General features: G+C 39.7%; 1 protein-coding gene across 2 annotated transcripts; it reads left to right on the forward strand.

Annotated features, from left to right (window-relative positions):
- The first annotated feature begins 6550 nt into the window (after window positions 1–6550).
- Window positions 6551–21768, forward strand: LOC100353927 (glutathione S-transferase alpha I). Of its 2 annotated transcripts, XM_002714388.5 has the most exons (7): window positions 6551–6708; window positions 13935–14042; window positions 16726–16777; window positions 17550–17682; window positions 18546–18687; window positions 20501–20632; window positions 21522–21768. In XM_002714388.5, exons 2-7 carry the CDS (start codon window positions 13956–13958, stop codon window positions 21639–21641), a joined length of 666 nt encoding a protein of 221 aa, XP_002714434.1. In that variant the 5' UTR covers window positions 6551–6708; window positions 13935–13955; the 3' UTR covers window positions 21642–21768. The 2 variants fall into 2 exon arrangements, with proteins under 2 accessions (XP_002714434.1, XP_051711601.1); XM_051855641.2 differs by lacking the exon at window positions 13935–14042 and having other exon boundaries at window positions 6573–6708.
- The last annotated feature ends 1451 nt before the right edge of the window (window positions 21769–23219 follow it).

Genomic DNA, 23219 nt, shown 5'->3' on the forward strand with positions numbered 1-23219 from the left:
GCACAGCGACTGGCTGAGACAGAATGCCATCTTCTCAGCAGTACTGGTGACAGTGGCAGAGAGGGGGAAACATTCGATTAGTGACTCTTGTGTAAGTGTGTGATCCAGAGATTCTAGTGGAGAGAAAAATCTGCAGTCTCCACTGACTTTGAGCCTGGCTGGGAGGATTGACAGGTGGCTAGGTACCCATGTAGGACTGTGAGATGCCCCCAGCCTCCCAACATACCACAGGCTCTGGGGCTCAAGCCACATAGGCAGAGCTGCCTTGTGGGACATCTGCCTCAATGTTGGCTGTATAGGCTGGCAGGGCAGAGCAGAACTCAGTGACTTATAGGAGCAATTTATTGGAGTCTCACCCAGCAACTATGAGAACCTTGTGTGCTGAGACCATGGGGACTCAGAAGCCACATGAGAAGGTGCAGGATATAACAGGTTTCTGGGAAATCCCTGGGTGTGGCTCCACACACTCAGAGCTCCTTGGTTGCCTGGGGTAGATCATTGCATGGGAATCATGCTCAGAGTGAGGACTGTGAAGCTCATTTGTGCTGTACATATAGTGGTGCAAATGAGTGTTGAATCACTGGACGCTAACGTTCAGTCATTGCTCAGTTTGGAGGAGAAGTGTGGAAGTTATCACACTAACAGAGGTGACCATTCCCTCCTTTCTGTTAACAAGAGGAGATCTACTATGCCCAACTTGGGTGTTACCCTGGATACTTGCCTCACCTTGGAACACAGAAAAGAGCTTCCTCACCACACCCAGCACACACCTAACATGAAGACATTCCACTAAACCACAGAGGCATAGCTCAAAGACAAAAGCCATCAGAGGAAAAAAACCAACAAGCAGCTCTACGAATTTCTAAAAATAAGCACAGAAATTCAATAAACAAGAAGAAGGAAGACACCATGACTCCCCCACCAAAGGAATTCAACAACACTTCAATATTAGAATGTGAAGATGAGAGATTGATGAAATGCTGGAAATAGAATTCAAAGGACTAATCATAGGATTACTCAAAAGCAATAAGGAGTAAATCTACAAACTGAAAAAAACCATACATGACATGAATGAAAAATTTTCCCATGAAATTGAGATTTTAAAGAGAAATCAAAATGAAACGTTAGAAATGAATAATGCAATAGATTAAATAAATAATGCAGTGGAAAACTTTAACAGACTTGGTGAGGCAGAAGGAAGACTATCCAAGATAGAAGACAAATCTTTGGAAATCTTTCAGTAGAACAAAATAAACTAGAAAGCTTAAAAGCAGTGTTGGAGATTTATGGGATACAATCAAATGACCAAACATATGGGTCTTAGGAGTCTTGAAGGTATAGAAAGAGAGAATGGACTAGAAGGCCTATTTAGTGAAATAATTACAGAAAAGCTCCCCAATTTGGAGAAAGAAAGAACTCCTAATAGATATGACCAGAAAAGATCTTTACTACAACACATTGTAATCAAGCTTTCAACAATGAAACATAAAGAAAAGATTCTAAAATGTGTACAAGAGTAATGTCAAATTATTTTCAAAGGATCTCCAATTAGACTTACAGCTGACTTTTCATCAGAAACTCTACATGCTAGAAGAGAATGGAGAGATATATTCCAAGTATTAAGAGAAAAAAAACTTTCAACCCAGAATACTATACCCTGCAATGCTCTTATTTATGAATGAAGGTGAAACAAAGACCTTCTATAACAAATAGAAATTAAAAGGATTTTTCACCATTTATCAAGCCTTACAAAAGATGCTTAAAGATGTGCTGCACACGGAAACACAGAAAAAAGTTATAATCATGAAAGAATGTGAAAGTAGAAAATCTCCCATTAAAACGTCAAAGGAAATCCAAAGTAAACAATAGAAGTATTTATGGAAAAATGGTAAAGCCAAGTCGCTTTTTATCAATACCAACCTTGGATGTAAATGACTTCAACTCTCCATTTAAAAGATACAGATTGGGCATATGGATTGAAAAATAAGACTCATCTATTTGCTGCCTACAAGAAATACATCTCACCAACAAAGATAATCACATGTTGAAAGTGAAAGGATGGAAAAAAGATGTTCCATGTTAATTAAAAGCAGAAAAGGGACAGGTGTAGCTATCCTAGTAAGAGACAAAATAGACTTTAACACAAAATATGTTAAAAGAGATGAAGAAGGACAGTATGTAATGATTAAGGGATCAATTCAACAGAAAGATGTGACTATAAAAAATGTTTATGCACCCAATCACAGGGTGTCTTGTAATTCAAAAAATGTTAATGGACCTAAAGGGAGACATAGACTCCAATACAATACCCCATTTTTTTTTTTTACAATACCCCATTTTCATTAATGGATGGCTCAATTAGACATGAAATCAACAAAAAAGCAACAGAGCTAATCAACAATGTGGACCAAAGGAACCTAACGGATATCTACAGAGCTTTTCATCCCACAGTTGCAGAATAAACATTCTTCTCAATCAGTGCATGGAACTTTCTCTAAGGTAGATGCCATGCTAGGCCATAAAGCAAGTCTCAGCAAATCCAAAAGAGTCAAAGTCATTCCATGCATCATATCTGACCACAGTGGAATGAAGCTGGAAACCAACAATTCAAGAATCTCTAGAGCATTTGAAATCACATGGAGACTGAACAATATGCTCTTGAATTAACAGTATTTAATAGAATAAATCAAAAGAGAATTCACAAAGTTTCTGGAAATGAATGAAGATGACAATACAATGTAACAAAACTTATGGGATATAGCAAGTGCAGTATTTTAAGAGGAAAGTTTATGATTGGTGCCTACATCAAGAAATTGGAAAGACACCAAATCAATGAGCTATCAATGCATATCAAGGACTTAGAAAAACAATAACAAAATAAACCCAAAATTAGTAGAAGGGAAGAAATAATTAAAATTAGAGAAGAAATAAAAAATTAAAACCAAAAAACAATACAAAAGATCAGTGGTTTTTTGAAAAAAATAAAAATAAAACTCATACACCATTGGCCCAACTGACCAAAAAAAGAGAGAGTAGACCCAAATCAATAGATTCAGAGAAGAAAAATGAAATGTAATAATGGATACCACGGAAATAAGAAGAATCATCAGGAACTACTACAACAGACTAATAACCAAAACAGAGATTGAATCAGTAATAAAGACCTTCCCAACAAAGAAAAGCTAGGACCGGAAGGCTTCACTGCTGAGTTCTACCAGATGTTTAAGGAACTAATTTCAGTTCTTCTCAAGCTATTCAAAACACTTGAAAGTGAGGGAATCCTCCTAGACTCCTTCTATGAAATCAGCAACTGGAAACCATTATACTTAGTGAAATAAACCAGTCCCAAAAAGAAAGATATCATATATTTTCCTTGATGTGAGGTAAATAATAGAGTACCTAAAATGTAATGTATTGGAATGAAATGGACATTTTGAGATTTGATGATTGTTTACAGCCCTGTCTCTTCTGTTGAGGAACAATGTTTTTTTCCTTCGTAGTATTTGTTGAACTCTTTTACTCAGTGTAGGGTTAATTTCTGATCATTAAGTAAACTGAAAGTAGATGTTTATGAAAATTAAGAATGGGAATAGTAGAGGGAGAAAGAAGAAGGGCTGGAGTGTGGGCAGGAGGGAGGTAGGATGGGAAGTATCACTATGTTCCTAAATCTGTAAATACTTAAATAAAATTAAAAAAACCCAAATCTTACTCAGGTATTGTAGTTTTTCCAAGACGGTCAAGTCCTTTTACCCTTTAATCAAATAATAATCCAAGTAAGCAAAGATAAGTAACAAATTAATCAATTTATTGCAATGCACAGAAAAGCATTATAAGCAAAAGGAATTGATGAAATGATAGACAAAAGTAGATAAGAAAAATCTCTTGAATTCAGTGTTAATAATGAGTCAGGCACTACACTTCTGTTGAGACATTTTCCAGTGTTCTGGGACAAAATCTTCCTTCAAGGTTATATCCTGTGATTCCAGGTGCCAGCAAGTCATCAGCAGTGAAGCCAAAGAACTTTCACTCCTGCAGAGCCTCTGGAAGCTGATGCCTTTTCAGAGTGAATTCTCTCAGGGGGTGGAGTCAGCAAGATTCTAGTATGTATTTCCCCAGAAGGGAAATTATTTTAGCTTTGAGATATCAACCTTGAAGAGAAATGCCCTGGACCCAAAGTATCTCATTTGCACACAGGCACATGGTTGTAAATGTGGCTGTCAGTCAGCGCCAGTGTGAAGCAATGGGCCCCCATTTCATCAGATAGCTACTGGGCTCTGTTACAGTTTATATAACACGAAAAATCTCAAAATAGGGTTAGCACTGTCAAGCCATCACCAAACTGATCATAATTAAAATTCCAACTTGCTTAGCTTCGCAAGAATCAAACACAGCAATTCACACATCACTACAGGTCACTCCTCTCTGAGACTGAATACATTGCTAGTACTGCCTAGTGGGTCCTTCTTACATGGCCACGTTTAACTGCCCATCTCATTACTTCCCAGGGAGTCTTGCTGTCCCTGCAGTGCTTCCCACAAAGCACCAGGAAACCTCTAATAGCAACTACAGGCCACTGTGTCTCCTCCACTGTCCTGTGAGGCCAGTGGTGTGGGTCATGGACGGCTGTATCATCTGCGCTTCTTCTCAAATAGATAATGATGCCATATGTAAGACCATACACACCTGAAGGACCTAGGAACGTGTGTGTAGTCATTGAGAACCCCCCACATGATCCATGTACCCTGTCTGACTCTTAAGTGCCCACCTACTCTACAACATGTAGTTATTCACACACTTCAAATGCTATGTGGGCACCTTGTTTGGAATCCAATGCTAATAAGACAATTGCAAAATAGTCTGTAAGACATAATAGATGGAATTAGAATGGTGAATATTTAATGATACCAAATATTGTTGTGATGGGATAATAATGTGATTATGCTTAGAAAATGAATGTTTACTTTTTTCAGTTAAGTATTAGTATTTGTAGGTAAAGGGCTATGGATGTAAGGAATTTGCTTGAAAATAATCTCATGGCTGTGCAGGGAGTAGCTGGGAGTAATTATCAGTTTCCTGTAGCTCCTGTCACCGATTGTTGCAGAACAGGGCTGAGACAACAGAACTGTGATCTGTCACTCTGTGAAGGCCAGAATACGGAGGGGAAGGTGTCCATGGGGCCTCGCTTCTCTGGAGGATCCTTCACAGCCTGTCCCAGGCTCTGGTGGCCTCTGCATTCCATGGCTTCTGAAGCTATGACCACATCACACTTCCACCTCCTCACACTCGCCTGATTCTTTCTTCTTGTTATGGGGACATTTGTTATTTGATTTAGGATTTTCATGGACAATAGAGGAGGATTTTATGTTAAGTTCCCTCAGTAATTTACACAAGAAGAAAAGACTTTTCTCAAATAAGATCATGTTCATAGGATCAAGGCATCTGCAAACAGATCTACTTTTCAGGGGCTACTGTAACAGAGCCCACTCACTGGATGCTGAAGCAGAATAATGAGTAGTTTTAAGGTCATTACATTATTTTCCCTATTTTGCATTACTTACAAGTTTTCTATTAAAAATTTAATTATCTTATTTATACAGTTGCTACTATTCTCAGCTTGTGTCAGATCATGGGGACTAGACTCAAGATGATGTCTTTGCCTCTAGGAACTCCATGTCTGTAGAGGTATAGGAGAACTCTGTACTACCTCACAATTTTTGTTTTCTAAATTTAAAACCATTCTGAAATTAGAAATTAATAAAACAAAAGTGACAAAAATATAAAATTAAAGTGTGTATGTATAATTTTTAATATACAACTCTCAGAAGTCTAGTCTTCATCTATTCTGAGATCATATTTCTTTTTACTATATATATATGCAACTATGTTTTTCAAATTAAAGGTGGAGTTCGAAGAAATTGAAAAAAAGCTTATGGAGGAAACTGATAGGAAATACATAATGCAAAGACATGTTTGGAAATACAGCTTAGGGAAAACATAACAGGAGATGTAGATAGAATATTCCAATCAGAACAAAGTGTGTGAAAAGAGGTCCATAGGCTAGGAAGGCTAATGTGAGTGAGTCAGGGAGTTAAACCATGCAAGTAGTATTGCTAGATTTAGTAGATAAAATGGACACTCAGGTAAATGTGAATTTCAAATAAAGTATGTATATTTTTTTGTGCAGATATTTACCATGCAACGTAAGGGCACAATTATGCCATAAAGCTACTTATTATATTGTTGAAATTCACCTGTAACCAAGTGCCCATTATTTTGCTTGGTAAACCAATATGAAATTTTCCAGCAAGCCATGAGCTGCTTTTTACACACCCTCAGCTCCCGGCTTGGCTCACAGTGGCATTTTTCATCTTAGTCCTTTCTCCAATTTATGAAAACCCTGGAGTTTTTTTTTAATGGTTCTTCTCTAACTGGCAAAAGGAGTGACCTATCTGAAAGTTTTGTTTAATCTTTTGTTGCCAACCTTAAAAAGTAACATATTAACCAACTGTGTCCTGACAGGCCTATGACTAAGCAATTTCTTCTAATCAAGTATAGAATTCTGTTGCCCCTGGATTCTGTGGGAGTGTCTTTTCCCTGACTGGACTCTCTCCTTTCAATGGGAATGAGTTATTGAAACGAATAAATAGCTGATAACACATCAGGAGCTGGTACTGAATTTTGGGCTAAGAGGTGACAACACTTTACAAGGTAAATACTGATCTTACAGATCTTATGTGTCCTTATACTTCCCTCTCAGATACTTGGAAAAAATACTTTAGGATAAGAAAATGCCTTTATATACTAACTTTTAACCCTCTTTCTGTACTTAGTTGATAGTTCAGCTTATTTATTTTCTCTTTTAAACATACCTTTGCAGAAATGTAAAAATGAAAAATCTAGAAAACTAGAGCATGAGATAGCAGTAGTATAAGAAAAAATTAATAGCATGAAGAGAACAGAGATGGTAGCATTTTAGACAACTATGAATATAATCAAAACAAGAAGAATATGGTAGTTTATGCTGAAATTGTTGTCTTTGATAGAGAAGTTAACATATATTTGTTGTGAATTGTGATGGAAAACTTGAACTTTATTGTTATAGGAAAAATATTAACTTGAATGTAGGAAACTAGATTATAATTCAGTCTTAGCTACTAATGTGTTAGATTACAAACCTCATGCTCTCTCTGGGATTCAATCAATTCATGGCAAACCTAATGAACTGCTAAGGCAGGGTTTCTCAAGTTTGGGTAGTTCTTTGTGTAGAGAGCTGATCTGTCCATTGTAAGATGTTTAGATACTTCTCCCCACCTGATGCTCTGGCACTATACCTAATCTCATACCCATACTCATACTCATAACCACAAATGTCTTCAGACATTATTCAGTGTTCTCTGGCATCAGGGAGCATTGATTGAAAATCACTGGACTAGAGGCTAACTCAAGCATTCACTCATCATAATTGATGAGAAATTGGCCAGTGCCGCGGCTCAATAGGCTAATCCTCCACCTGCGGTGCTGGCACTCCGGGTTCTAGTCCCGGTTGCCTCTCTTCCAGGCCAGCTCTCTGCTATGGCCCGGGAGTGCAGTGGAGGTTGGCCCAAGTTCTTGAGCCCTGCACCTGCATGGGAGACCAGGAGAAGCACCTGGCTCCTGGCTTCAAATCAGCGCAGTGTGCCGGCCACAGCGTGCCGGCTGCGGCGGCCATTGGAGGGTGAACCAACGGCAAAGGAAGACCTTTCTCTCTGTCTCTCTCTCCACTGTCCACTCTGCCTGTCCAAAAAAAATAGTTGATGAGAATTAAAAATAGTCAATGGAACATATAACTATTTTTACAAACCATGCAAGCATCTAGCTATAGTATACAGGCTAATAAGATTAGAATGTTGGTGTCAACAATGCCCTGAAAGAATGGTAATAATGGGAAAAAATGAAATTCTTACCAAGAAACTACCATGGAAATCAGTGAAATTCTCTGAAAGAGAGCACCCATGGGGGAAGACATTGATATAGCAATGAAGAAAAGTAGCTGTAAGATGCCTCAGGGAGCAATGGATGATGATGAGGTGAGGTTCTGACCTGAAAGGAAGAAAAGCTAATATTTAGAGGGTGCAAAATCTGCTGAAGCTGCAAACTGAGATGTTCCCCTCGCAGGTAAGAGTCATCTGGGCACAAAGGGCAGAGTCCTCAATTCTCTCAGCCTGGCAGCCTTCTTACCTTGCTCTGAATTGCTTTACTGAAGAATCATGATTTCCGGGTTAGAGTTTCCAGGAACCCATAGAGTGATGTCACTGGAAGGCACACTCTGTGTCAGGTGTCTGCAAGCCTGTGGCGCTGACCAGATTAAAACCCTTTAGGGAAAGGTTCAGATTAGACTGGTGCCTTGTTCCCTACCAATATTCATTAAAGCTTGATTCACAGAAACTACTGAATGAGTGTTATTTAGGAGGTTTGATTGGAACTTCATAAAGGAAGACAATGTATTCGTGTGTACAGCAGAAACAAAGAATTGTAGAAGGGTCCATGAAATGGTGCATTTCCCAGTAAGGGACAGGTTGTTGGAGAGAAGTGATCACTTTCAGTGAGACCCGACACTGGAGCTTTGAAAAGCTGGAGGGAGAGATCCAGTTAGTTTCCCAGTCATTTTGCTGGGATCCAGAAAAAGGGGGTCTGGGATTCTGGTTCCAAGGAGGGAAAGAGAAAACAGAAGCAGTTGAGACCTAGCCAGAAGTACAAACCCTGTCTGGTGGATGATTTGGAAACCGATCTAGGGTCTGAGCAATTCTGTGTTAATCTGTGCCCTGTCTCCCTGAACTTTCACCAAAAACTTGTCCTCATCTGGGTTGCCGATTAATGAATATCAGTAACCTGAGCACTGAAGCTACAAAAGAAGAGTCATGACATGATTTCATCAAAAAGATCTAGGTTCCACATAAACTCTCATGCCTACTTGAGTTCTATGAGCACATTATGAAAGGAGAGAGAGCTAATGATGGATGGCTTGATAGATATATAATTAGGTATACTATTGATAGAAACATGATAGATGGAATTATGGAAAGATCGTGGATGGAATGATGGATAGATAAAATGGACAAACAGATATGTGGTCAGAGAGAAAGAAAAGGGAGAACACATATATTACCAGTGTGCTCAGAGACTCACTGATCTCCCTGGATCTGGGGCAAAAATGAACATTCATTTGCTGAGCCTGAGTGTGAATTTTGCATGGTTATCTCATTAAACTTTCTCAACAGCATTCAAAAATAGATATGGGAGCAGGCATTTGATCTAGCATGGAAGATGCTAGTTAAGATGCCCACATCCCATATCTGAGGACCTAGGTTTGAACCCTGTACAACTCCCATTTCTGGCTTCCTGCTAATGCACACATTGCAAGGCAGTAGATGACATCACAAGTAGTTAGGTCCTTGCCACCCATGAGGGAAACTTGGATTGAGTTCCTGGCTTTCTGGACTAGCTGTGGTCCATGTGGGCATTTTGGAAGTGAACCAGCAGGTGGGAGTGCTCTCAGTCTGTCTTTCTCTGACTCTCAAATTAAAACAAAAAGATGTATACCTATATAGCAAAAGGAGGTATACCTATATAGCAAATAAGACTCAGATTAAACAGCCTATCAAGTTTATGTACCTCCTAAAAAGGGATGTGATTTACCTCTAAGTGCTCCTTCTCCCTGCTTTTTTTTTTTTTTTTTGCCAGGCAGAGTTAGACAGTGAAAGAGAGAGAGAGAAAGGTCTTCCTTCCATTGGTTCACTCCCCAAATGGCCGCTACGGCCAGTGCTGCACCAATCCGGAGCCAGGAGCTGGGTACTTCCTCCTGGTCTCCCATGCGGGTACAGGTGCTCAAGCACTTGGACCATCCTCTGCTGCCCTCCTGGGCCACAGCAGAGAGCTGGACTGGAAGAGGAGCCACTGGGACTAGTACCCGGCACCTCAACCGGAACTAGAACCCAGGTACTGGCACCACAGGTGGAGGATTAGCCAAGTGAGCCATGGCACCGGCCCTCGGCCCTCCTTCTCTCTGCCAAGAGAGAGGCTAATTAGAACCACCCAGGCAATGCAAACTCTTTATCACTGCAACTGTCATGGATTAAATGCTTTTGAAAATAAGCCTACTTACAAGTTGAATTAAATATTGTTTAAGTATTCACATTTTAATGTAGGGTATTTTTGGACATCTACTCAATGTAGCAGTTAAGGTTCTACTTGGGGTACCTTCATTTTGTACTACCGTGCCTGGGTTTCAATCCTGAAAATTTTCCCAGTGTTTTAGGTTGTTAAGTTAAATAAAGCAAGGCATACTTTTATGAATTTGATAACTTCAAACAAGCTTCTAAAGAGCTCATAACATGAAAGAACTTATGTATTAGATATTTTCATCTCTCACCTCCACTTTTAGTTGACTAATGGACACTGAGAAAATATAAAACAGGTCCACAAAGGGAAGCCCAGTGGATAGGTGAGTTTCCATGGTGGAACAGAAAAGCCTGGATCTGAAATTAGAAGGAGGAGCTCCCACTGACCCTGAATCTCACAGAGTGGGGCGTGGGAAGCTGCTTTCTCACTAGCCTTCAGGGCTCCTCTGTTAGGAGGGCACTGGGTGCTGTTTCCCAGGGCCATGGTAGAAATGAGACCCCCTCCCTAGGTGCTAAATGTGAAGGAGGAACACAGGTGGGTGACCCCACGGCAAGTCATCATGTCTCCCTTATTCTCATTCCCTGTTGACCTAGCAGGGCTTTGTGGTGACCTTTGCCTCAGTCTTGGAAACTTTGTATTAAAGAGAATGAGAAAGTTGTTTACCAGGAAGAGCATTATCACAAATGCTGTGTGAGATCAAAGTTCATTTCTCATTGAAATGAGATCCTCCGTCAACAGCTAAGGGAGTTTAAGGTGAGGATCAAAACTACTTAACTCTGTGCACTCTGGACCCTAACAATTACACATCTGTCTCCCTGGTGTAAGCCTCACTCTCCTTTTCATTCTGCTGGTTTGTGCCACCTCTGTTTCCCAAACAGCAAAACACAATATACACCACATCCATTGTAAGACAAATGAGTTAGGTAAGTTTGCTTCTTAAAGGCTTTTTACTTTCTAAAAGCCAAATTATTAAACCCCACATTGGGTTTCTGTTTAAATTTCTGTCTCCCTCCCCCCTTTTTAATTGAAAGGCAGAGACAGGCACAAAGACAGGACATTCCTCATCCTCTGGCTCACTCCCTAAATACCTGCCACAACTTTAACTGGGCAAGGCAAAACCATGTCACACATGGGTTGTCAGTACACAACTACCTGAGCCATCATCTGCTGCCACTCAGAGTGCACACTAGCAGAAAGCTAAAATTGGGAGTGGGACTGGGACTCAAATCCAAGCACAACAATACATGATCTGGGCAATTTTATAACAGAGATTTATATTTAGAGAGAAAATGCAACCATTCTTCCCTAAGTTCTAGCACTGAGACTCCTACATTTAATGACTCCTGCATGTTTTTCTTCATACCCATGATAGAACTGGTTATTTAATTTGATTGTGTCACATCCTCTTATTCTCTGCTATGTTCTACCCACCTGGGATAGAGCAAGGGCATCAGACTTTACTGACCGGGCACAATCAGTATGCCTCTTACCATTGACAATCAAAAAATCAACATGTGGGAGAGAACGATCCATCATGGGAAGCGGGATACACAGCAGACTCATAGAATGGCAGATGTCCTAAGTAGCACTCTGGCCTCAGATTCAGCCCTTAAGGCATTCGGATATGGCTGAAGAGCCCATGAGAGTATTTCAGGCGTGGAAAGCCAAGACACTCTGGAAAAAAAAAAAAAAAGAAGACCTAAATGAAAGATCTCTGAGAGTGAGATCCCAGAAAGAACAGGCCATCAAAGAAGGAGGTACCTTTCTCTGAAGGGAGGAGAGAACTTCCACTTTGACTATGACCCTGTCGGAATAAGATCGAAGTCAGCAAACTCAAAAGACTTACATAGCCTTGGCAACTCATGACAAGAGCCTAGGGAGATTACTGACACCATAAACAAAAGTGCCAAATTGTTAAGTGAACAACAGGAGTCACTGTGTACTTACTTCTCATGTGGGATCTGTCCTTAATGTGTTGTCCAATGTGAAGTAATACTATAACTAGTACTGAAACAGTATTTTACACTTTGTGTTTCTGTGTGGGTGCAAACTGATGAAATCTTTTCTTAATATATACTAAATCGATCTTCTGTATATAAACATAATTGAAAATGAATCTTGATGTGAATGGAATGGGAGAGGGAGCGGGAGATGGGAGGGGTGCGAGTGGGAGGGAAGTTATGGGAGGGGGAAAGCCATTGTAATCCATAAACTGTACTTTGGAAATTTATATTTACTAAATAAAAAATTAAAAAAAATCAACATGTGTATGGTTCACACATGTATACACAAATCCTCCTAACTGAAACTAAACATTTGTGAAACATAACTTACTCTTTCTATATGTAATGAACAATTTATTTTCTATTTTATTTAAAAATAATGGCTTTTACAATACACTGAAGACTGGTCATACATACTTTGGAAGATACTAGCAGAGAAAATAAATCTCAATCTTTGATTTTAAATAGAAGTGGGTTTGGTACAAAACTTACATTGAGCAAACCACCTTTGAATCATTAGTACCCACATCTAAAATGAGAATTGAAGCAGAATTCTACCTCTACATTTTTGAGACTGCCAATGTGTGACAGACACTGATCAAAAGTTAGCTCCTTTTCATTTGCTATAAAGTCAAATGCAGCAGCATTTTGTTTCCAGATAACAAAATAAAATGCCCAGAGCAGAGTAGAATATATAATACCAGAAGAAGCAAGTAATCAGAATCCTCTGTTGATGGAAAGTTTTTGCATCTTTTGAGCTATAAATTATTAAACCATTCTGGGACCTAATTTCTGCTTTTGGTCATATGTAACCTCACAAAGAGCTGAAGTGAAACTTTGTTCCCTTTCTGATCCTCCCATTTAGTGATGTCCTCTAGTTCCAATGCCACATTCAAGTCCCAAGGCCTTTTATTATGTGGGTTCCAAACTTGCCCTCTTGTTAGTCTTGATGTGGATTCTCACGTCCATCTGTGATGGAGGGTGACTATGCACATTGCATTTGATTCTTCTGCACTTGGATGTATAAACAACAATTGAGATAATTATGAGTTCAGGAACTATTATGAGGATTAAACACATAATACACCAAGAAGAATTAGGGTTGGTATAGTATCATTAAAGAGATGCACAATCAGTCTCATTCTCTAGTTCTTCCTCCTCCCAAAAACTTCCATATAGACCTTGCACAATGAATTCTCATTATTAGTCTGCCAAGAGCAGTCACATTTTAGCCAGTGGGGACTTGAGACTGGTTTTGGTGCTTGTGAAGATGACTACTGATAGGTAACAATTTTAGCCAAATAAGGCCTTCCAGGAGCTTTTCTAATCCTGCCATAAAGAAGGCAGACACTGGGGCTGGTGTTTGGCACAGAAGTTAAGACACCATCTGGGATGCTTACATCCCTTATCAGAATTCCTGTGTTCCAGTCCTAGTTTCACTTCAGAATCTATCTTCCTGCTGATGTTCACCTTAGGAAGCAGTAGGTCATGGCTCAAGTAGGTGGTCCCTGCCATGATTATTGGAGAAACAGATTGAATTCGCACTTTTGGGTTTTTGCCTGGCCCAGCCCTGGCTGTTGCAGGTATTTGGAGAGTAAATCAGCGAATGGAAGATGTCTGTCTCTCTGTATAATTGTTTGACTTTCAAATAAGCAAAATTTTAGAAATAAAAGAAGATACCTCTTTAGTATTTTAGAGCTATTTAGCCATACATCATAAAATGCATGCTTTTATTTCATGGTTTCATTCATTGATCCATTTATTCATGTTTAGAGAAACCAAGACACCACTACAATGGCGGGGAAGCCCAAGCTTCATTACTTCAATGGAAGGGGAAGGATGGAGTCCATCCGGTGGCTCTTGGCTGCAGCTGGGGTAGAGGTAGGTTCTGTATTAGATCATCTTCAGTTGAATCTAATATTGACTGCATCAGATGCTTTTCTCAAATAAGCTAGAAGATGTGTCTTATTGGATGACCTGAAAAAAAGTGGTCCCTTAAATATAAATTGCCAGTTATGAAGAAAGAGATTAACAACTTTGATTAAATAAATTGTTAAAATGTTTCTCTTACAAAAGCATAATAATTACAATAAATTTAAGATACTAATCATAATGTGTATTTGGATTTTAAAAACCATTAGAATAATTTATGTCATTGACACAACACTTAGAAATAATCTGGATATTTATTGATATTAGAGAATTATTATTGATAACATGTGATAATAGTGTGTGAAATAGTTCTTATAGTTTGTAGAAACATTGAATATTTAAGGATAGAATACAGTTATGTGTCTCTTAGTAGCAGATACATCCTGAGAAATGTGTCATCATGTGATTTCATATGGAGAACATGGTAGTGTGTACCCACACAAACTTAGATGGCACAGCTACTACACACTTAGGCCATATAATTTAGTCTATTGCTACTAGGACACAAATCTGTCCAGGATGCTACTTTGCTTAATCATTCAGGTAATTGGAAATTAGCGGAAAGTGTGTATTTAAACATTTATAAATATAGAAAAGATTCAGTAAAATATTATATTAAAGACTAAAAAGGTACACCTATGAAGGCCACTTACCATGAGTGGAATCTTTTGATGCTAGAAGCTGCCCTGGGTGGGTCAGTGAGTGAGTAGAAGAGGGTGAGTGTGAAAGTATGGGACATTGCTATCTACTGCTGTAGACCTACAAACACTTGGATCTGAGCTGCACTCAATTCACTAAAATATTTCTTTGTTCAATAATAAAATAACCTCAACTTAATTTAACTTTTTTATAACTTTATAAAATTTATAACTTTATAAACTTTTTCATTCTTTTGTAATGACACTAAGCTTAAAACATAAACAGTTGTACAGCTATACAAAATATTTTTCCTTTTATCCCAATTCTGTAAGCTTTTTTTTATTTTAAATATTCTTAGGTATTTGTATCCTTTCAATTAAAAAAAATTTTTTTTTAAACCTGAAACAGAAACACGTACACTGGGGCAGGTGTACCCAGGGTCAGGATTATCAACATCACTGTCGGCAGCTCCACATCTCTTTCCACTAGAAGATCTCCAACTGCAGCACACTCGTGGAGCAGTCGCCTCTGTGGTTACAGTGCCTTCTCCTGGGTCGCTTCTGAAGGGCCCTCTGAGGTTCTTCTTGAGGATGTGCCATTCTTTTGGACATGTCCATGTTGATTTGCTTGGTTTGTTTCATTTTTTGTCATAAATCTGCTTGTAAACAGTGCACTATGATCAGTCCTCTCCACTAATGAAAATATTTTAGTGTTGAGTTCTATGTTTATAAACTTCTTAAAGAACTTGTTAACCTCTGCACAACTTTCTACTAAGTCCTTTACTGTGAATTTTCTTGAAGGTTCTTCATCTTTTTCTTCTTTGCATTTTTTTCTTTCCTCATGGCTCAGCACCAGTCTCCTGCTCCTAAGAGACAGGTATTTCTAGTTGCTTTGTAATCTTATGGGAAAACCACTGTATGAGCAAACTTCAAAAACCATATGGAAAATCAAAATTAAGAGATAAGTTATTCTGGTGCAAAAATTTTTCAACTCCAAAAAATTTTTGAAGTATGGATCTATATTTTCCATGAACTTATTGAAGACATAGTTTGTGATCGACAGAAATGTTGCTGTTCAGAACTTGACTATATTGAATATCTTGGATGCCCATCAAACTGTGACAAGTGAGAAGTGATTGGGTATGCAGCTAGGTGAAAGGAAATTGACTTTTGTGATAACTGAAGGTAGGTAAGGATACAAAGATCAACATTATTCTTTCTTGTTTGTACATGTTAAAATTTTCCCTAATAAGTGAACAGAAATGTTTAATACAAGGCAGCAGAGGAAATTAAAGTTAACATACAAATCATGAATGAAAAGCAGGAGGAATGGGTTGTAATAAACTGCCTTCTAAGGAGGAAATCATTCACTTGCAATTATTTTGTTGAGTCCCTAGTAAGTCCCATGTTCTGTCTCAGGGATACACAGTGAACAAGAAAGACACAGTCCATGCCCTTGGCTTGTCTGTATATCTATGAGGAGCAGACAAGTAAATCTGTGGCTGAATTGAAAGATTCAAGGTTTAAAAGGCCATTCTTCTTTGTGTTTGAACATGAAATGCTAACAGTTGTTTGTGTGACTCTGTTTAGTGCTGCCCCTTTTTTCAGAATCTTAAATGGTCAATAGCCCCTGGCAAATCTGCTGGGGGCACACCAAGGTCTGTTCTTACCTCATGTGACACACAAGCTTTCCTGAGGTACCACAACTAAATTATTAGAAAAACTTCACAGTCCCTTCCCTCAAAGGCATATAAGGGTATAAGGTAAAGGTGCAAACAAAGTGAACTTAAAAGAATGAGCAACTGTGTTCTAGGACCCTTTTCTTGATTGATCTAATTTTCCAAATGACCATCACCCGACTCCTCTGTGGACCTGCCAAGTTCAGAAATCTTACCTTCTCCTCTTTATGTACCACGCAGGGCCTATTCAAATGTAATACCTGGTAATACTATGACATGAACTAACACAAACTCATTTACTCTTTCTATATTCAGTTTGAAGAGAAGTTTATAGAAACTCGAGAAGACTGGGATAGGATAAGAAAAGGTAAGACCATCTATTTAAATGACTCTGATGAGGGTATCCAGTTTAAATACCAGGCAAAGCCTATCCATTTTTACTGTGGTTTTATGGGTGGTGGGACAGAGAGAGTGTTTATATTGCAAAAGGCAAGACTCCTGGAGCAGGAAGCAACTCCCTCAAGTCAGGCAATTTTCTTGTGTTCTTTCCTCTCCCTGGTTTGACAAGGTGATTGCCCAGCAATACTGTGGGTTTGATAATGAGATGGTGCTGATTTACTTTCAAGCTCAGGTAACAGCATGGGGGAGAAGGGAGAGGAAGAGCAAGGACCAACATCTGTGGGATCAAGCATACAGGCCTTCCACATTGTCCAATGGTGTTATCCAAAGAGAACACAAAGGACCCTACACAGAAATCTCTCTCAAAACCATTCTTTGTGTCATGAACATCACAAGACACTGGGAATGTGGGACCTTAAATGGTACCTGGCTGCTCCAGTAAAGACCCCACCAAATTCTTTCTACAATATCCATGAAGACAAAGTAAGCACAAAACATATTAGGATGTGCAATATATCTGGTTGGAAAAAATGTCTATTGAATGTCAGGGTAGAAACTAAAGGAAAATCAATAAGAGAAAGGATTACAGGAAACTAAAAATGTTAGTTTGCTTCAAAGCTAACAACTAAAAATTTTAGTTTAATTTTACATATTCAGTCATTTCCAAAGCACTTTTTAAATCTTCAAAGAGTGGGAATCATAGACATTTCATTCTTCTTTTTGTTTTCTTCTATCCAAAGATGGGAGTTTGATGTACCAGCAAGTGCCCATGGTTGAGATTGATGGGATGAAGTTGGTGCAGACCAGGGCTATTATCAACTACATTGCCAACAAACACAACCTCTATGGGAAAGACATGAAAGAGAGAGCCCTGTACGGTATATTTTTTGTTCTCACATCAGCAAATGACACAGGGATGATGTGGGTCCTGCTTTGAGTGAGCAGGACCGTGACATGGGTATGAAGAGGTCCATGGTAGCAAAGTCTTATGGAGATGTGGGAAGGCTGGGGGGATAAGTGAACCTGGAGGATATATACCAACATTTGGGTGAAGGGAATGGATTCTGGCATTCTGCAGCACAGTGAAAGCAACTATAATTTACAATGGTGTATGCTGTCTAAAGATTTGGTAGAGAGGAGCTGGTAGGCTCCAAACATGAAGAAAAGATGATGAATTGGAATGGCTAGTTGCCATATGCTTGGTTTATGCTGTTTATTTCTGTTAAAATATCATACTGAACCCCATACATTGTATAAGTATTATATGTTAATGCAAAATTCAAAAAGCTACTTAGAACTACATCCAGGAGATGAAGATCCTTGCCAAGCCTAACTTAACAGAATTCTTGTTCAAGTCAGGCCAGAATGATTATATATCTAGTGTGGAGGGTGAGGATTAAATATCAAATGTGAGCAGATATCAAGGGAGAGGGGATTCTCATAGAAATGACTCAAGAGGATTCATGCTACAAGACAGGCTGACCAAAGTCTGTCCCAAAGACAAATTCCACTTGAGAAAAAGACTCAGAGAAACATGAGTAAAGTTGGGGTGCCTTTGTCAGAACCTTAAGGGCTAACAAGTAATAGAATTATCTTATAAACAGTTAAATGGAAGACAGAATTTCAACACTTTAGAAAAATTAGAATTTAATGAATTATTTAAATCCATAGTTCTAAAAAAAATTTAAAAGATCTAAGGCAGGAGCATTTGACCATTGGTTGCTTGTGTCTCCCAGGATTGATATGTATGTGGAAGGTGTGGCAGATTTGAATGAAATGACCATTGTTTTCCCCGTGCATCCACCTGGGGTAAAAGAAACAAAGCTTTCTGAGATCAAAGACAAAGCAAAGAATCGCTATTTTCCTGCCTTTGAAAAGGTGAGTGGAAGCTTTTAAAGTTTTTTGTAAAAAGATTTATTTATTTATTTGAAAGTCAGAGTTAGAGGTAGAGTTAGAGACAGGACAAACAGAGAGACATCTTTCATCCGCTGGTTCACTTTGCAAATGGTCCCAATGGCCAGAACTCAGCCAGGTCAAAGCCAGAGCCAGGAGCTAGGGATTCCATCCGGGTCTCCCATGAGGGTGGCAGGGGACTATGTACTAGGGGCGTCATCTACTGTTTTCTCAGGTGCATTATCAGGGAGCTGGATAGAAAGCAGAGCAGCCGGGATTTGAACCAGCCCTCATATCAGATGTTGGCATCACCTGCTGTCCCAAGATGCTGGCCCCTCTGCTTTTTAACTTACAAAGGGCACAAAAATATGGAGGGAATCTTAGCAGTTGAATGTGCTATTGTAACAATATACCATAAAGTGAGGGAGTCTAACAACAGAGGTCTTTCACAGTCCTAGAGGATGGAAAGTACAAGATCAATGCAATGGCAGATCCAGGAATTGATGAGGACTTGCTTTTAGTTGACAGACATCCCTCTTCTGGCTGTGTCCCCACATGACAGATGATTATGGGGATTCTTGGGGTCCCTTCTATAGTAGCTCTAATGCCATTCATGGATGTTCCATCCTCATAACCCAGTCACCTCCCAAAGATTCCACCTACTACAGCATCTCATTAAGGGTTAGGATCTCAGCATAAGGATTTGTAGGTTGACACAGACATTTGATCTGTTTAATTCCTAGGAAATTGAAAAGCTCATGAATATACATGAGCAAAGTTTATTACAATAATATAGTGTTTGATATATTGTTTTGTACCAGGTAGTCATCCAGCTTTTACATGTATATGTAAATATATGTATATCTTAGAGAATATTTGCCAAGATATTATCCTTAATTGATGTGCCACATGTGCTTCTTCTCCTCATTATTTATTATTGTAATATTACTGGGATATTTTAATTAATGTCACAAACAGCCACAAAATTAGTATACAAAATTTCATAAATCCACAAAAGATGAACAAAATATAAAATGAACATATATATATGCTTACCACCAGGATATCAAGCTTGATATCTTATTATCTTTGCTTGTCATACCTGTTCACCTCTCAACCCCTCTGTCCACCAAATGTCATTTCTTTCATGCGCTACAAAGTAGGTTGCAGACATCAGTGCAGTTCTCCCCAATGTAGATACTTCAACTGAAGATTATAACACTGGTGAGTTAGGAGTCATAACCAACGCTTCAAAAGAGATGATGAATTCAAGTTCAGCCAAGTTTACTTTAGATCCCAGACACACAGAGTAGGAAGACGAGAACTGTAGAGGCTGAAATAGTCTCCTCCTTGGAAGAAAGCTGTCATCAAGGTGGAGCTGTTGCCCAAATCTGGAGTTGAGACAAAGCAGAGTAGAGAAGCACAACTGGAAATGCCAGGGCTGCACACTTCAGAGTGTGGGGCACATGGCAATATGGGGCAGCAGGGGCTAAGCCTTTGGGACATGGTGAAGTTGCAAATGAGAGTGGATGGTGTGGATGCCACAGGGATGTGGGGATGAGAGGGAAATGGGAGCCCGGGCTCTAACCAAGGAGTACACAGATCCACACTTCATGCTCTCCTCCATGACCCAAGAGTTTTGGAAGAAGGTTTGAATCTTCTCTTCATGTCACCACCCCGACCCCAACACACACAACAAGACAGCAGAGCTGGGAGAGTTGGACTGGAGAGGCTCAGGGAGGAGCAGGGCTCCAGCCTGACTGCCTGTGACCATGATCTAATTCCTTAAATTCACCAGGTGTTGAAGAGCCACGGACAAGACTACCTTGTTGGCAACAAGCTGAGCAAGGCTGACATTCTCCTGGTTGAACTTCTCTACAACGTGGAAGAGCTCGACCCCAGTGCAATCGCCAGCTTCCCTCAGCTGCAGGTGACCTACTCACAGCCCTCAGAGGGAACAACCCATGTGTCCCACTTGGAATCTAATATTTATACTCTGGACTGAAGGTGCTCTGAGTCTGAGCCTTCTCAAGTTCTTCATCCCTCCCTTGGGGTCAGGGGTTTCCAGGCTCTAGATCTAGTACATTAAAAATCATCTTGTTAAGCAAGAAAATCACAGATAAACACCACTGGAGAATATTTGCATTTTTAGAAAAGGACCCGAAACCCATCATGTCCTCTCTCTCAAGTCCCCTCTTCTCCTGTGCTATTCCTGATTTCTCTGTGATTCCATTCATCCCAGGTGTGTCTGTGTTTGTCCAAACTGAGTCCACCTGAGCAGGTCTCTTTCCGTGTGAATTCCCTTTCTCAGCTCTGCCTCTAACTGTCAGACTTTGTATTGCTATCTGCACAGTTCTCTCCCCACCCTCCTCTCCCACAACCCCTGCTGCTATATCATAGTGTGGAAATTGACTGTGACTGGCCCTTGATTAGCCTTTAATCTTTTGTATCTCCAATTGCTAATCAATTTCCCCACATTTCATTTGTCCTGTTGGAAACTTCTGTAAGTTGATACCTGACATACATATTGATCGTCACTATATTCTAAAAAACCCAAGAAGGTATAGAGTTAGGGTGTAAGGAGAAACTTGAGGATAACTGGAATGCAAAGTCTTAATAATGTCCTGGGGACTATGTTATTGAACTATATTTTCTTTCTTTTACCTTCATACTAACTAGGGTCTGTTCCCCAGCTTCCATACCGGTGCTGATGGAGGGGGCTCAGTTGGTCTTTGTCTAGGAGGGCTCAGACTTCCTGAGCTGTGCTAATTAGGAGGTAGTCTTTGCTCCTCTCTGAGGCTGTGATTTGTGCACTGCAGGCCCTGAAAACCAGAATCAGCAACCTCCCCACCGTGAAGAAGTTTCTGCAGCCTGGCAGCCAGAGGAAGCCTCCTACAGATGAGAAAACGATAGAGGAAGCAAAGAAGATGTTCATGTAATAAAGCAGGTGTAGAAATAAGCCCATGTTATCCAGTCTTCTGAAGTTTACACTCATGAAGTATATCCCTTATATTCTGATCCTGGTTGTTGTGAAACTAATAAACCTGTTTCAAATGATATTGATAATGAAGTAGTAACACTGTTCCGAGCCGACCACTAAAATTTCTTCCTTTTCATTAGGATCTCATATGAAATTAAATTTCTAATGTCCTTGTAGCCTTTTTCTATCTTGGAATTAAATATTGAAGGAGGAAAGAAAATGCACGTTATTTGTTTTTACTTTTCAAAATTTTGTCTGCCAGTATCTGTCTTATCTGTCTTATGGTCTAAGAAAGCATCAAGTCTAGAAATTCACTTCTTTTTTTTTTTTTAAGATTTATTTATTTATTTGAAAGGCAAAGTTACAGAGAGAGATAGAGACAGAGGTCTTCCATCTGCTGGTTCACTCCCCAGATGGCTGTAATGGCTAGAGCTGGGCCAATCCAAAGCCAGGTGCCAGTAGCTTCTTCAGGGTCTCCTACGTGGGTTCAGGGGCCCAAGGAATTGGGCCATCCTCTGCTTTCCCAAGCTGCAGCAGAGAGCTGGATGGGAAGTAGAGCAGCCAGGACTTGAGCCTGTACCTATATGGGATGCTGGCACTTCAGGCCAGGGCTTTAATCCATGTGCCACATAAGTGGCCCCAAAATTCACTTCTGACATTCTCAGATGCGCCCAGGGCATACTTACCTTTCTGAGGAATGGCATAATGAAGTTTTTTTTTTCTTGAAGAGCTATCTTATTACTGATAAGGAAAATGTTCTTATTCAGTTTCAAAAAGTTACTGTGGCAACCATGAACTCTTCAAGGTGGTGAGAAACAAAACACACCTAACCTTTGCTTCCGGTTGATCCTGCTGTCTGTCATGGTGGGTGTACACCTTGCTCCTCCTCATCATGCCCTTTAATGCTCAGGGGGGTAATGGAGCATTTTTTTTAAAGATTTTTATTTATTTATTTGACAGGTAGAGTTACAGACAGTGAGAGAGAGACAGAGAGAAAGGTCTTTCTTCCGTTGGTTCACTCCCCTAATGGCCGCAACGGTCAGAGCTACACCAATCCAAAGCCCAGAGCCAGGTGCTTCTTCCTTGTCTCTCATGCGGGTGCAGGGGTCCAAGCACTTGGGCCATCTTCTACTGCTTTCCCAGGCCACAGCAGAGAGCTGGACTGGAAGAGGAGCAACTGGGACTAGAATTGGCGCCCATATGGGATGCCGGCAACGCAGGTGGAGGATTAACCTAGTGCGCCATGGTGCCGCCCTGGTAATGGAGTCGTATTGTCTGTGACACTGAAGCCTGAGCTTCCCTGATACAGATTCTATATGAGATCTGCTTACAGTGATTGTGGATGTTATTTGAATTACTATCTTCACTCCAAATCCAGGATGCTATTATCTTATTTTTCTAAATAAATAAAATGAAAAGATTTTTTCCAAATGAGGTCACATTTAAAGCATCAAAGAATTTTGACATGGACCTATCATTTAAGAGATTACTATAATTGAGCCCACCCCATAATATAATGAAAAAATATCTTTGCAGC

Source organism: Oryctolagus cuniculus, chromosome 5 (genome assembly GCF_964237555.1).
Source record: "Oryctolagus cuniculus chromosome 5, mOryCun1.1, whole genome shotgun sequence".
Taxonomy (NCBI): Eukaryota; Metazoa; Chordata; class Mammalia; order Lagomorpha; family Leporidae; genus Oryctolagus; species Oryctolagus cuniculus.